This window comes from Trachurus trachurus, assembly GCF_905171665.1.
Source record: "Trachurus trachurus genome assembly, chromosome: 8".
NCBI classification, from domain to species: domain Eukaryota; kingdom Metazoa; phylum Chordata; class Actinopteri; order Carangiformes; family Carangidae; genus Trachurus; species Trachurus trachurus.
Genome location: NC_139905.1, coordinates 27,125,102 through 27,141,431, shown reverse-complemented (window position 1 = coordinate 27,141,431; position 16,330 = coordinate 27,125,102). Strand labels below are relative to the sequence as shown.

Below are 16,330 nucleotides of genomic sequence, written 5' to 3'. Positions count from 1 at the left end.
CCTGTATAATTGCATAAGGATCTCAGTGCCTCTGCTGGTTATAACCAGGGTTGGGGAGTAACAGATTACATGTAACGGCGTTACGTATTTAAAATACAAAATATGAGTACCGTAACTGTATTCCGTTATAGTTACAGTTTAAATTGGTGTGTTCTGAATACAGTATCTTTTTAAAAAAAAAGGGGAACAAAAGGATTACTTGGATTACTTTAGTCTACCACACTACACAAAGGTTGTCACAAAAAACTGTACGGTACATGGCCATATAAAATGAAAGAAAAGGCAGACATGTGACTGTTCTCATAATAGTTGGAGGAAAAAAAAATATTATTAAAATTCTTATTTTATTGCAGTTTTTCAACATTTTTTATGACGGATATTAGCGGTCCCTCACTAAAGGACGAGGAAGAGGACGTTAGTCATTTTTAACAGGATCTGAGGGTTAGGTACAGTTTTAGTGTTAGCCTACAGATTTCCTCCTGTCATTACTTAATTTTCAAAATATCATCATGCTGCTTGTCCTACTCACAAATAAAACCTATTTTAAATGGTGTATTTTTTCGAAGGTATTCTGCATAAGTATTAGAGGTTGAGGGGCTGTAGTCTGGACTGTAGAGCAGAGAAAGCTGCTCAGTTTTAATATAGCCTAGGCCTACTAATTCAATGTGATTGGCTATTTTAAAAAATCATTTAAATATGGCTGGATGATCAAAATTAAAATGTGGTTTGACAAATTCAAACACATTTATTATGCTTTCGTTTAAAGGAGCCACGGTAGCCTATAAGATCATGTGTAAGATCATTCTCTAAAGCAAATTCAGTGTCCCAGTTAAAGGCGCAAAGGCAGGCAATTTTGAAGTAATCTAAAAGTAATCCAGAAAGTATTCAGAATACATTACTTTACTTGAGTAATCCAAATACATTACAGATTACATTTTAGGACATTTAATCAGTAATCTGTAGCGGAATACATTTTAAAAGTAACCCTCCCAACACTGGTTATAATAATAACTGGTATACAGGGGTCAGCAGGTCCAACTGAGACACGGTGGTGGCTGGTTTCATCTTGTCAGGACAGTTTGTGTGTTATCATGTGTTGTTTTGCACTTCAGCAGGTGAAGATACAGACACAAAAGTTCCCATGTATGCATGCATGTGCTGTTTGTGTTATATGAATTCTTGTTGGCATTCATCACAGCATATTCAGCTGTCAACATTTAAAGTGGAAATGTTTGATGGGTCATATTTACTCACTCCTCACTTGTAAGGTCCTGTGTGAGTTTGGCTCGGTCTCTGAAGCAACCCAAAGAGTACATGCTCTCCAGCACGTCAGGGTCCAGCTCCGACAGGGACACGATCCTCTTCACACACACACGGCGAGGAGGCGGCTGTTCCGGGCAAGGCTCGTTACGACCACTCCTGACGGGAAAAGATCAGTGCGTGTAGTTAGTATGTTCGATTAGACACATTATGGACATCTAAAAGTTTAAAGCAAGCACTGATGACAGCCAGGTCCAACATTAGACAGTTTTATTGTAAAGTGAAAAGTCAAAGTCAAATTCTGAACAAAGGAAGGATGGTAATAGATGAATTTGGCCATGATGCAATAGTTGACAATATTAGTGCTAAAAATCTAAGGTTTAAAGGAGTTTGTCACATCTGATTAACCAAACGTCAGATTAGATGGTGGGGGATGATTTGGAACACAAATGTGGTCTAAGTGCAGCTTACAGCTCAGTGGACTACGGATCCTCACTGACTGTCAGAAACCCACACTCAACTGTTTTCAAATAAAGTCAATCTGAGGTCAGGGCCACCATGAAACACGATCCATTTATTCTATGGTTAACATACAAAAACATAAGTTATACTATACTACACTGTAACTAAGTTACAAATTATCTTTATATTTATGATTAAAAATAAAAACACACAGAACAGAATAAAGTGGCATAAAATATGTGTATTGTGTGCTCCTGCAGTGTTATTCAAATAAAATTCTGAATGCAGTGTTTTAATTTTTAAAAGTGTAATATTAAACATTTTGCTTAATTTTATTTTACTCAATTACTTCTTGTACCACAGCCAGTTCCAAATAGTTCATATTAAAAAATGAGCTGTAACCAAGACTCCATGCCTGTCTATACTTGACTATATTTATACCTTTAGTATAAATCTAAATTGTCATTGAGACAATAATTTTCTGTAGTGGGCTATAGATGTAATAGCTATATTGCACGTTACAATAGTGACAATTACAGTTGTGAAACATAACATAAAACATAACAAGGGGTATTTTTGATTTTTATTGTTAACTTAAAGGGATAGTTCAATGTTTTGGCAAATTGGCCCATTGCATAATCGCTATATTCATAGCAGTAGGTTTGTTACCTTTATTTGTCGCTATTATAAATTCATGCAAAACCACTGATGCGCATTGCCTTCAGGGACAGTTTTTCAGCAAGCAGTCTCTGTATTTACCTCAATAACAGAATGTTACCAGACAGAGTTGTTTTAATCTCATAGCGTGGTGAATGTGCAGGTCACAACTTGGCCACCAGAGTTGTTTGGAGTTGTTGGATTGTGTATTTGATGAGTTTGATGAGGGAAACCAAAAAAATCCCATTACCCTCTGTAGCGTAGCTCTGAGCAGCTAGCGGCTCTGCTCGGCCGTTCTAAAAATAGCTTGCACCGACAATTAAAGGTAACGAACCTACTGCTATGACTATAGCGATTATGGCAATGGGCCAATTTGCAAAATGTTGAACTATTCCTTTAATTTTTCTTATTTTTAGGGGTTTCTTTTAGACATTTACATTTTCCTGATGGTTTTCTGTAGGTTTTAAATGTTTTATTGTAAGCGCTTTGAGACTTGTTCTACAGGTGAAAAGCACTCTATAAATAAAATGTATTATTATTATTATTTTGGTGGGGGTGGGGGAAGGGTTACGGTAGGGCAGGAACAGGTAAATGCACAGCGTACTGTAAGAAAAAAGTATGAAAACTTAAGGTGCAACTTACTGGTACCAGGCGTGTTTCTGTATTGCTTCTAGCTGTAATAAACAAAAAAACAAGACAACGTTAAAGCACTGATTTACATTTAAAATGCTTTCCCACTATTACAGCTGATTTAACCCTGTCATAATGTGTCCATATGGATGAAGTGTCCAACTGGGGCGAACTCTAAAAACATCAGCAGCATTACAGCTACACCCAGCTTTTTTGCATAGCGATAATGGCTGAAGGGTCACATGAAGGGTCAAAGGTCCAGGTTTAATGTTTCCTATACCGCGTTTATGACCAAACACCTGTAAAACGAATGACATTCCCATCAGCCTCCTCTGCTGTGCTTTGCGTTAAGTGCTAATTGACAAAATGTATTCATGCTGTGTTGGATGGTGAACATAGAAAACATTACACCTGCTTCACATCAGCATGTTAGCATCGCCACCGAGAGGATGGCTGACGTTAGCATTTAGCTCAAAGCAGCCCTGTGCCTAATATAAGTAAAGCTGTAGACTCATGCGTCTACTTTGATGACCCCGGGAGAAGTTTTCCCTAAGTCCCCTGGTGCACCATAGACTCTGTAGAAGCCCCCCCACCCCCCTCCCCTCCCCTCTCTATCTCTCTCCGCATTAGAACCGCATAGTGTGTTAGCCATCGCATCAGTGCTGCACAGTGTCTCCTGGGGGGCTGGAGTAGGCTACAGCTGCAGTTCTGCAAGAATGTAAAAAAAAAATAAGTCAAAAGTGGGGCTTGTGTGAATACTATATTTGTGCATCTGCAGACAGGAAGAGTCGCTCGCGGCGATACGCAGCCAGAGCTTTGCATTTGTTAACTCAGTTATGAAGTGCTGTGCGATCTGACATCCCCGCGTCCTCCTGATAAGAGAAACCGAAAAATGTCTGTGTTGATTTTCTTTCTTTTTTTTTTTTTAATACCCGGCTTGCTAACTACGGATATTCTGGTTTTGAAATGTGTCTTCCTGGCGTGGTGGGTGGTTTCCATGGAGGGAACCAGGCAGCAGACAGAGAGACAGAGAGACAGAGAGAGAGCGAGACGGTCTGACCTGGTTTCAGGCTTCATTAATCAACAGCTCATCAGACGAACCCACAGCTTTGATTAAAATCTACTCTGTTTTAGCCCAATGACTTAACTGACCAGACTTTTTTCTCCCCTTTCTTGTCGTCTACTACTTTACGGCGCCGTGCCGACCACATTATCACAGTCGCCTCCGTCTCTTCCGCCTGATAACCATGAATTCATTTCCAACAGCACATGCCTTCTTTATCCCAGCTCCCTTTTATAACCTGCAGAGCAGTGCAGTGGAATTTCTCCCAGCAGTCCTTTCACTCAGTCATTCATTTATTCATTCATTCACTCACCCTCCCTCCCTCCCTCCCTCCCTCCCTCCCTCCCGTCTGTCTCTCCCTGAGCTGACGGGCTCCTTTTCAAGCCTTTTCCTTTCAGTATGGAGAAGTTGACATTTAGGTGAGAGGGAAGAGCTCCTTCTTTTCAGTCTCCCATGACGAAGACGCTTCACCCATTCGTTCTGCGCATACGCTCTCAGGATCCTCTCTGCATATCGCTTACCTAACTGCTAACTTTCCTTTGAGGACTGAAATAAATAAAATAAAAAAAAGTCCTGTCATGGCCGGCTCCATCTCCTCCTGCCTTTAAGCGATACCTTAAGTTCATCTTTGCACTCTTTGCTCTCTCCCTCTTCCTCCCGCTGTCAGGGTTTATTTCTGTCACATCTTGAAACAAAGCCCCGAGCCGGGACTTTTATTTTTCTTTCCTCCCTCCTCCTCTTAAATGCCGGGGCTTATGCTTCATGAGCCGAAGGACCTGAAGTGTGGTGCAAAACGAGCAGCAGCTATTGACCACTTGAATCAGGCCCCTGCTTGTTTTTTTTTTGTAGTTTTTTTTCCTCCTGTCTAGTTCCATGGCCTAGATCAGGCTCCTAATACTTCCACATCTGGACCTATTACGCCAAACACAAAGAAAATCTTGTGGCTGTCAGACAATACATAAGGTTAAAAGCAGGAATCTTCAAAGATGTGGAAATATATGGGCCAGACTCAGGCATATGTTGAGCCAGAAGTTTCATTTTGCCGGCTACCTTCCTCAATCCTGCTCCGACACCTGTAAAGTATCACAGTTGTCAGTGATGATAAAAGATTTACAGCCTAAAATCACTGAAAAACTGGCCCTTTATTTTAAATATAGGCCTCCAAAAGCAGACTTCTCATTTCTAGAGGGGAACCGATGTTTCTGAAGTGACAGATTCCTACTATATGTGGTTATTTTTATACGTTTCCAGTGGACCGAGTGCTTTAAAAAAAAAAAAAAAAAAATGAGGCAAAGGCTGCATGTCCCAAAACAACACGTCAACATCCCCCACAGGTTGATGATCCACAAGGAAATAAAAATAGATAGTGTTGTTGTTTTACCGCAGTGTCGAGCAAGTACTGCTAATGCTACTTAGCTTATACACTCACATTCAGCTCAGAGCTATTAGGATGTAGACTCACTAATGTGTTTGGTGAACATAAATGCTATCTTGGGAAACATTGTTTAGGATTCCTGGAGTGAGAACTTCCTGAAATCCTACAAAGGGCAGTAGAGAGCTGCTAATGACTAGAGGCGGTCCAACAGATGATGATGATGATGATGATGATGTTGATGATGCCAGCACCACTCATTGTAACACTATGAGAATTCAACATATTAAGAACACCGGTATTCTATTATAACATCAGGCTCTTCCAGCCTCCCTAACCCTAGCATTAAAGGAGAACTCCGGTCATTTTTGACCCCTAAATCGTTGTCCTGATGGTCACCCAGTGTTGGTTGGAGCAAAAAACGCGACTAAAATTGATGCAGGCAAACCAGAGTTACACCATGGCTAGACGGCGCTAGGGATAGCAACAACGCTAACCTATGGGGGCAATTCTTTCAACCACAACAAACACTCAAAAAACAATCAAATATCCACGGTACATGACTGGAATCCTTATGACACACCACTGAACTCATATAGTGTACAGTATAAACAGTATAAACTTTGTGTTTGTGCATGTAGAGCGCCTGCTCTCCCCGCCACAGAAACAAACACTTCTTCCTTGTTGTGATGATTTCTTTACAAAAATAAACGGTCGGAGATATTTTGGACATTACCACTGCACTGCTCCACCGTTTATTTTTGTAAAGAAATCATCACAACAAGGAAGAAGTGTTTGTTTCTGTGGCGGGGAGAGCAGGCGCTCTGCGATCGGATAGTAATGTCTTTCCAGGATGTTTCAGAGTTCGGCTATCTGAGGTGAGAGACTACATGCAAAAACACAAAGTTTATACTATTAATACTGTATATGAGTTCAGTGGTGTCTCGTAAGGATTCGAGTCATGTACCATAGATATTTGATTGTATTTTGAGTGTTTGTTGTGGTTGAAAGAATTGCCCCCATAGGTTAGCGTTGTCGCTATTCCTATAGCGCCGTCTAGCCATGGTGTAACTCCAGTTTGCCTGCATCAATTTTAGTCATGTTTTTTGCTCCCCCCAACACTGGGTGACCATCAGGACAACGATTTAGGGGTAAAAAATGACCGGAATTCTCCTTTAACACTGCATTAGGTAGTTGGGACACACTTGCTAACACTGCAGCTTTGTTATGGCAGGCACTCAGTCTGTTCAACCCATTCATCAGTTGTGTCCTTGTAGTTTTAGATTTAGAAAAGCCAAATACTGTCCTGCAGTGGGTGAGTCTAGTTTATCCTTGTTTTCAAAATCAAAATCCTGCATATTTTACCACAATGCTTCAGATATGTGCCAATCTGTGCCTATGGCTGGACCCCTCTGCGAGGTGTACACCCAAATTATAAATATGTAAATGGACTCAAGTAGCGGTAAACTGTTTGACTATTTGACTTGCTGAGTCATCTTTGTTGTAGTGTCGCATCTGCGCTGTTGCATCTCACCTCCTGCCTCCGCTTCCACTGACTGGGATGAAACAATACCATCAACATTAAAGATTTTTCATAATGAGATCATTTGTATTGATCAATTATGACTATACAACCTACTCAAAATGCCACATCTCACCAGTTCACTGCAGTGCATTGATGCTCTTAATTAAATGTGTTACAGTGGAGTTCTATTATTTTTCAATGATGGTATAAAAACACGGCCGTGCCACGGACCCGCACGTTCAAAGCTCATCACTTTTAGCTGATTTCTAATGCCTCTCTAATCTCCCTCTTCCCCCCTCGAGCTTCCCCTCCTCACCGTGAGTCTCTTGTCAGGGTTGACTTCTATCATCCCCTTCAGCAAAGCCTGGCAGTCAGGAGGTATAAAGTGGGGCATGTGGAACACTCCGCTCTTCACTTTCTCTAGAAGCTGCCGCAGGTTGTCGTGGTCGAAGGGCAAGGCACCCTGGGAAGGGATATAGAGAAGACAGTGAGACTGGAATTGACTACAGGCATGTATTATGGATATATCACTTTTTGAAGGCTCTTTAACATATATTTAGGTGTTTGTCTTGCCTTCCAGCCCCCAAAATGTAAGAATTTACAAATAAATCTGTAATTTTCAGGCTCCCTAGGTTGAAATCTATGTGGTTTTACGAGCTGTTCCCTCAGATGTCTTCCAGTGATGTAACTAGCTTTCAAATTTGCATAACCCCACCCCTACCTGGTACCAGTAGAAGGGGAGGGGCAAGCAGTGGCTCATTTGCATTTAAAGGGACAGGCACCAGCCGTTCTGTACAGGGCTGTTTAGAGAGGATGAAAAGAGCTGTGATGTTTGATCCTTGGGGTATGTTGACCAAAGCATGTCACAGACATGTCTTTAAGACACATGGGAACTATTTTAATTTGTGGAAAAGGGGCATAATATGTCTCCGTTAAAGACAAAGGAGTAATTCAAAATTCTGGGAAATATTTATTTACTTTATTTTTTACATCTGGTTAGTTTAGCTAGCTTAATTTAGCTAACCAGAGGTGATTCAAATCTACCAACCAGTACTATTAACACTGTCAGTATATTCATTTACAGGAACCCAGTGAGGTTTTCTCGTAGACAAAGACAGCCTTTTTGATTGTCTTTGTGTTACGTTCTCTCACCAAACTGCACTGTCAACCTACAAAGTTTCAGAAAGGAGTTTTTGCCTCCATGTTCATTATCAGTCTTTTCCTTTCTTGCTTTATGCTGGTGCACTGCTGCAGTTGCTGAAATTGTGTATTAGAGTATGTGAACCACACACTTGTGCATCCTCATACCCTTACAAATGTAAAGTGTAAAGCACAAGATAAGAACGCACTTCAAAACACTTCAAACATTCAAACGTTGCTCCGCGGCGCCATTGGTGGGCAAAAGCTCCATGGGGTACCTTTTTATTTCTTTAATACTCACTGTGAATATCATCCTAAATGCATTGCAAGGTGGGAGTCAAAGGGAAATACAAACAACTGAAAACTTCAAACAAAGAAAACAGAACAGAATAACAGGATTTTCTTACCACAAGCAGAGCAAAGAGGATGACTCCACAACTCCAAACATCTGCCCTGCGACCATCATACCTCTCCCCCTGAAACAATGCAAGGACAGGGTAACATAAGGAGCGCACACACACACATACACACACACAGTGAAGTGTGAGCGGGAAGTAACTTACCCTTATGACCTCTGGGCAAGCATAATGTGGGGATCTGTAAAGAGAGAAGAGTGAAATGATTAAATGATTGAATTTGCGTGTGTATACAGCGCTGATATATGTGAAAGAGGCTCTAACCTGAGCAGGCAGAAACAAGAACATCTGCTCTTTTATCCATGGAGCGGACTGAAGTGAGAGCTACAATCCCTTACTCATTTTATCTGGTAAATCCATGTTGGTTCAAAAACAAAGCCATCAATTATGTAAAAAGAGGCATGGTTGTGTGTTGAGTGGATGTTCCCTATGTTCCGTGCACCTTTTAAAGGGATAGTTCAACATTTTGGCAAATTGGCCCATTGCCATCGCTATAGTCATAGCAGTAGGTTCGTTACCTTTATTTGTCGGTGCAAGCTACATATTTATAGAACGGCGGAGCGTAGCCGCAAGCTACTAAGAGCTACACTACGGAGGCTAATGGGATTTCTTGGTTTCCCTCATCAAACTCGTCAAATACACAATCCAAAATGCTCTCATGGACAAGTTGTGACCTGCACATTCACCACGTTATGAGATAATAACGGAACGTTACGAGACAGAGTTGTTTTAGAGGTAAATTCATGCAAAACCGCTGATGTGCGTTTTTCAGCAAGCAGACTCTGTATTTACCTCGAAAACAACTCCGTCTCGTAACGTTCCGTTATTATCTCATAGTGTGGTGAATGTGCAGGTCACAACTTGTCCACCAGAGCGTTTTGGAGTTGTTGGATTGTGTATTTGATGAGTTTGATTAGGGAAACCAAGAAATCCCATTAGCCTCCATGGCGTAGCTCTGAGCAGCTCGCGGCTCTGCTCCGCCGTTCTAAAAACAGCTTGCACCGACAAATAAAGGTAACGAACCTACTGCTCTATGACTATAGCGATTATGGCAATGGGCCAGTTTGCCAAAATGTTGAACTATCCCTTTAATAATCTGTCACACATATAGGGACTGAACCTCGTACTCACCCACAACTGGTTTCCAGCAGGCTGTCTCCGACCTGTAACGAGGCCATACCGAAGTCTGCTATCCTGATGTTGTTCTTCTCGTCCAGGAGAAGATTCTCTGGCTTCAGGTCTCTGTGGCTGCACACACACACACACACACAAAAACACAGGTTCAGGGAAAGCATGTAAGTCTTTTTTCCAGACCATAAAAAGCTACTGTACTAAAGCTAAACTAAGCTGTTTTGTACATCTGGCTGACTTCCTATTATGTAAACATTTTTAACGAAATGGACATGAACAGTTTATCAAAACACACTGACACTGTACAAAAAAACAACAAAGTGTGTCCTAGTTCTAGTCAATGGAATCGAGTTTAATGATCATTTCATTTTAGCAAATTTAGATTAGATTATACTTTATTTATCCCCGAGGGGAAATTAGTTTGTGACAGCAGCCTTAAAAATAAGACAAAGCAGGACATTGAATACTAAATAAATATATACATAGCTATGCAAGAAATTATACAAAGAAAAAAATACACAATTCATAAAAATACTTTAAAAAGAAGCTACTGTGCTCTCTGTCTGCTGGACAAAATAACAGATTAAAAAGTGCTTGCTGGTAGACAAAGAAATAAATAAATACAATTTTAAAGTGCACGGGGGGTTAAAAGTGCAACAGACATTACAAACTAAATAGAACTGTTAAAGGTACATTGTGTAGGAATTACTCCCATCTAGCGTTGCGGTTGTATATCGCAAACAACTCAATCGTATTTTTCATGCTGCATTCACGTGAAATTGGGCAGACGGCAGACGGACGACAGCCGCTGCACATAATGGCATAAACAAGCCTCAGTGTAAACAAGTGGTCCGTCAGCACGAGGCAAAACAATCCACGTGACAATACGTTGTCATGGCAATGTGGTATTGTTTACCTGACCCACGTTTTACTGGCTTTCTCTCGACTTCTGTGACTAAAATGACATCTGGTTTGTTACCGACGGCCGTCTGCCCGACTGCAGGTGAATGCAGCATCAGTGTAACGCTCCATTCCTTACAGTTACAGTTACACAATGTCCCTTTAAAAATAAATTTACAGTGTGTGTCCTCTACAGGGTTAAAGCATTTTATCACATGACAGACACGAGCTGTGGGTCATGATTAGCTTTTACAAGGTTTCTATATATATATGTTTATATATATATGTGTGTGTGTGTGTGTGTGTGTGTGTGTGTGTGTGTGTGTGTGTGTGTGTGTGTGTGTGTGTGTGTGTGTGTGTGTGTGTGTGTGTGTGTGTGTGTGTGTGTGTGTGTGAAAATATATTTGTTGTCGTGTCTCACAGACCATATGGAGTGACTGTGGCAGAAATCGAGGGCAGAGATGATTTGTCTGAAAAACTTCCTGGCCTCTTTGGGGGTGAGCCTGCCCTTTTTCACCAGGTAGTCAAATAACTCTCCGCCGGACACATGCTCCAACACCAGGTACCTGGAAGACAGAGAGAGGTCAGACAGATTTAAAAAAAAAAAAAAAAAAAAAAAGGACAGGGAAGCATCCTTGGTAACAGACAGACACGTGAGGAAAAAACCTGCCATCTACATTCATGCTCATAAGTCACTGCCACCGCCTCTGTACATGCAAACACATCCACACTTAAACACACTCTCACAACCTTTTATTTTAATGTCATATGGTTATTTATCTCTGTCTTATCTTACAGAAGCTTTTTCTCTTTCAGATTCAAGGTTGTTTCTGCTCTGGCAGAGATCCAGAGGCAGAAAGGGAGGATTGCGAGAAAAAAAAGAAAGAAGAAAAGGCGACAGAAAGGAAAAACATACTCACAGGTATTTGTTATTCTCATAGACATCATGCAGCTTCAGAACATGAGGGTGCTCTATTAGTTTAAGAATAGCTATTTCTCTCTCCACCTGGATAGACAAAGGAAGGAAGATGCGGAGAAAGAGAAAAGAGGGGGAGTACAGAGGTTAAAAATGTTGGGAATGTAAAAAGAAAGAGGAGGGTAAGATTTAGCTAATGTGGAGCAGAAGGAAACAGTATTAAATGTTTATGTTAATTTTCTAGTTTTGGCTCTAAGGCAGAAACAAGCTGAAGTGCGGGTCATGTCTCACAGTAAACAAGCAGACCATTACAGTAAGCTGCTAAATTGTTTAAATATAAAGTTGCACTAAGCAATATTTAAGCCCATGTTTAAACAGTGAACTATGTTTTCATGTGTAGCGTTCTTGCATAAACAAACCAACTCTACAGCTCTTTTTGCTTCACTGTACTTCACATCAACAAACTGTTGTGTGATTCTCTGAATTTGGTGCACTTTGGGTTGTCTGGTTTTTGACCTGTTACAATGACTCAATCCCCTAACAGTGTTTTATGTTACAGAGTTGAATGTTACAGGATTGAAGATTTTGGCCTAAATTAGCCAAGGCATGTACAATAGCATGACATGACTTTAGGAAAATGTGATTGTTAGTTTTCTCCCTAACTAATTATCATTTATTCATACAATAGAGTTGAAAGGTTGAGCTTGACAATGTCAATCTCGCAATAAAAACTATGAAATATATGTATGAAAAAAAAATGCTGACATTTTCTTCTCTTCACATTATATTCTTCTAAAGACTTGAGTGATGTCATTTCCTCAATGCTGAGGATGTTGAACTGAACCATTAGCTGTTTTTAAAACAGGGGAATTGGTATGTTTTTACAGGGTTGAACAAAACTGGGAGACATGATAAAATATTGCTATAAATAATTGTTTTTTTTTTCAGATTGTATTGTTTTGGTTAAAGTAGCCTAGTCAGGAATATTATTTTTAAAAAAAAGTTAATTGCAATTTTTATTTGTTTTAAATTCAATGAAAAAGTGATTCTGGTCAGCAGGAACAAATTTGTCTGTCATCTAGCCTACAGTACTCCTTAGCAACCCCCCAAAATAATTAAAATAAAATAAGATATATCTATTGTTTTTTGTGTTTTATAATCCAAAGCCACATGGATCCATCAATTTATGGCTTTAAAATGCAAAACATATGTTATGTCATTTGAAAATATTGTGCACTGAATTCAGAGAATCACCCTTTCCGTGAAAAACCTCGGACAATTTCCTGCCGGGTATCAAATCTAGCGATTCTGTTGGACATAGCTAGTGAAGCATTTAGCAGTGAAAGGGCTGGATATTTCCTTCAGGAGCTCATTCAAACCAAAACATAGCTAAAGATGAGCAAACACACTTTCCTCGGTTGCTAGAACGACAAATCCAGATGAGCGCTACTATTACTCCATGTCTGTACTGCAAAGCTAACACTGAGTTAAGTTACAGCTTGTTACAGCTACCTCAGCTCCTTGTAGTCAAAGATGCTAGCTGCAAGTCTTGCCATTGCTACATAGCCAGTATACAACGTGAAAGGTAACAATTATATCCCCAATAATACTGGTACATGACTAGGGTTGCCAACGTCCCTTAAAGTACAGAATCATCCCGTATTTGGAAACTAAAAGATGTGTCCCTCCCTTGTTGAACTGATAAGGGATGGACTTTGTCCCGTATTTTTGAAAATCCATGTTGGGTGATTTTTATTATAATGAAACAGTGCAGTTCTGACTGCCGCTGCTGACTCTGCCTGTCTGGAATGAGCTTCTCATTGACCAGTGGGAGACAGTAGTAGTAGTAGTAGTACGGTAGACTAGCTGACCCACAGCAAAGTCAGGATAGCCTATGGGGAAGTGGAAGCCCCTCTGTCCCTTAATTCCACTTCAGGAAGTTAATTGGCAAACCTAAACATGACATGAGCTAGCTGGTTAGCATGTTACCTTGAGCAGGTGAAAAGAAGCATTAGTGATAGAAGGAAAACAAGACGTTCACTTTTAAGCACTGCAGACAATTGGAGCGAGAAAGGAAATTGGGTTTTCGGTTGAAGTTAGTTTCTTCTACACTGGTAAGTATGTTAACACTGTACGTACTCTGTAGCGACAGCAAAACACACACACGTAGCTCTTTAAAATGTGCTTTAGCTGACCTTCCCAGCTAAAGTTAGCAGACGGCTGCCCAGCAATGCAGTTACTGGCAGTTAGCTGTAGGCAATGGGCAACTTTCCAAAGCAATACGAATCAGCACTACTGTAGCCTATGGACCCAGAGGCCGGTGGTGAAGGGTGGCTTTTTATTCTAACTTGTGTAACTTAATCCGTTATCTGGTCAAAGAAGGAAACCAAATTTTACCAACATGGTCAAAAACACACCAACCTTTTTTCTTTTCCTTTTTTTTTCAATAGCTGTGCCTGACCCTCGACAAAATTCTGTGTCCGCTTTTTTTATAACACAACACCGACCTATCTTGGGTGCACAGTTTTCACTGTGCAACCTTGTGCATTTTAAAAAGACAAGAGTGCACAAGGGTTCACGTAATCGGCCACATTAGAAACACCAACATATAAAAGCTTTTTGAATTTTTTATTTCAGCCCAGTGTGTTTCAGCTGCAGTGGCTTTCATCAGAGGGGCTTAATTAGCAGACTGAAATCATCTCCATTGTTCGGCACACAGAAGCAGTGCCCACACACTCGACAGCTCCAAGTTGCAACACACTGATGGGCTTTTCTTGACAAAAATAAAGAATCTATTTCTGTAGGTTGGAGAGAGTGCGAGCCTGAAACATGATTTGAGCCTTTGTAAGTCGCCATAATTGCAGGCAAAGTACAGGCACAGTAGCACATGGACAGACGCACAGAAAGACGGCGTATAGCTACCTTCATTAGAACTGATTCGGACAGTTTCTCTCTGTTGACAATCTTTATGGCCACCTTCTGTCCTGTTATACAGTGGACACCCAACTTCACCAGTCCTGCAAAGATAGAGAGGGAGTGGGGGGGGAGCAAATGTTTGACAATCAAAAAAAATCATCATGCAGTGTGAAAACTGGAAGGACGGGATATCATAAATAATTCAAAAGGCTTTATACTGACATTGTCACAAACACTGGCCAAAAAGGCTGACTGTAATATTTGTTAAGAGGGCAGCCTGTGTCTTCTCTCCCTGGCCAAACACTAAAAAAAAACCACAACCTGCAATGAATTACAAGAGACCAATACAGGCTGTAGCAGAATGACAAGCACATAACACAGGATAAGGATTAAAGCATGAGCTCTGAATTTTAAAGGGAATCGTATACAGGGTGTGTAACATCCCGGAATCAGCTGATGGAGCCAGCAGATATCTGCCAACTGCTGCAGCCAGGACTCGAGGTATCTAATGTCCTATAGCTACTGTACCTGTCTGTCCCTTCCCGAGAGTCTTCTCCAGCCTGTAAGGCCCAACATACTGGCTGGACTGGCCCGCCGACAGCTCCTTGCTGCTCATCCTTTCCCGAGATGAAATTCCCCTATTCCCCTGTAATAAGGCAGATCAAGATCGCGCTCGGTGCTGCTCCGTGCGTAATGCCGTAACGCACATCACAGGCGGTGAAGAGGAGAGGAGGAGAGGAGGAGAGGAGGAGAGGAGAGGAGAGGAGGTGCGGAGGGACTGGTCGTGATCTAAAGCCGGGCCCTGCAGGCTACTCCCATGCACTTGTTTGTCATGCGGTCAGGTCCGTGCTGGGAGTTTCCACTCTATAAGGCCTAGAATACAGTATTTTCCAGTACCGTGGGTTGTGTCTCTTTCACTACAGCAGCATCATTCAAAGGGAAAGGTAGAAAAGATCAGCAAGAAAAAGGGACGTTGTTGAGGTTTTTTGGCCGGTGCCAGTTGAATAGTCACATCAAACCCAACCCCTGCTATAAATAACTGTAGTTTTTAAAGCTGATTGATCCTGTGTAGCTTATGCAGCTGGACAAAAAAAGTGGAGCAAGAAGAAAAGAAAAAAGAAGAATCTCATTCAGACCTGGACAGGAAAAAGGCTACATTTGCCACAGATTGATTTCTGTTGGAGCAGAGTCTCAAATATCCCAGGTCAGAATGCCCTGATTGAATCCATTCTCTGATCGATATCAGGGACCCCCTCCTCGCTGCTGGTACCGTCCGAAAATGTTTTCATATTCGCCCCCCCTTTTTTTTTCTTTTTTTTTTACCAGCCAGGCCTCGTTTGGTCAGGATCTGCCTTCCTGTGCAGACGCGGCGTTGTCCAGATAATAATCTATTATCACAACAGCATCAGCAAGAAGAATGGGTTTTCCAATATCCGGTGCACACTTTGGCTCACCCCCTCCCCGGCCCTGCATCAGGAAATAGAGGAAGAGGGGGGAGAGCATCAAAAAAAAAGAAGAAGAGGAAGATGAAAAAAAAGCAAACAGCCTCGGGCGGACCGGGGCCAGACAGACAGGAGGAATCGCACCCGCGGTCGGGACAGCTGCAGCGGCGGAGAGGCGCTCTCCGTGAGCCGGAGGAACGATCAGCGATTAATCCTGTTTCTAGAAACAACAAGCATCCTCAGCTGGCTTGGTGGTGGTGGCCGACTCCCCGCCTCTCCTCCTCCCTGTGTTCCCTCTTCCTCCCTCCCTCCCTCCCTTTCACTCTCTTTCTCTGTGCCCCTGGCCGGCTATGTTCATGATATCACCGCATCTCCCCCTCTCTCAGCCGGCGCCAAGCTGTTGCTGAGCGGCACAAGTCCTAGGCTAGCAGCAGCAGCAGCAGCAGCAGCAGCAGCAAATAAAAGAAGATCGCCCCGGAGTATAAAACAGTCTTTGAGGT

General features: G+C 41.7%; 1 protein-coding gene across 1 annotated transcript in view; it reads right to left on the bottom strand.

Moving 5' to 3' along the window:
* The window catches only part of brsk1b (BR serine/threonine kinase 1b), a gene marked incomplete at both ends in the record, with an annotated part of 29,757 nt that extends 14,753 nt beyond the window's left edge, over positions 1 to 15,004 (bottom strand). The window contains 10 exons of the mRNA XM_083978051.1: positions 1,255 to 1,419; positions 3,022 to 3,053; positions 7,286 to 7,432; positions 8,517 to 8,585; positions 8,673 to 8,706; positions 9,657 to 9,773; positions 10,982 to 11,122; positions 11,477 to 11,562; positions 14,395 to 14,489; positions 14,917 to 15,004. Of these exons, the coding sequence (XP_083834177.1) occupies positions 1,255 to 1,419; positions 3,022 to 3,053; positions 7,286 to 7,432; positions 8,517 to 8,585; positions 8,673 to 8,706; positions 9,657 to 9,773; positions 10,982 to 11,122; positions 11,477 to 11,562; positions 14,395 to 14,489; positions 14,917 to 15,004 (974 nt within the window). The remainder of the gene's footprint in view (positions 1 to 1,254; positions 1,420 to 3,021; positions 3,054 to 7,285; positions 7,433 to 8,516; positions 8,586 to 8,672; positions 8,707 to 9,656; positions 9,774 to 10,981; positions 11,123 to 11,476; positions 11,563 to 14,394; positions 14,490 to 14,916) is intronic.
* Between the last annotated feature and the right edge of the window lie 1,326 nt (positions 15,005 to 16,330).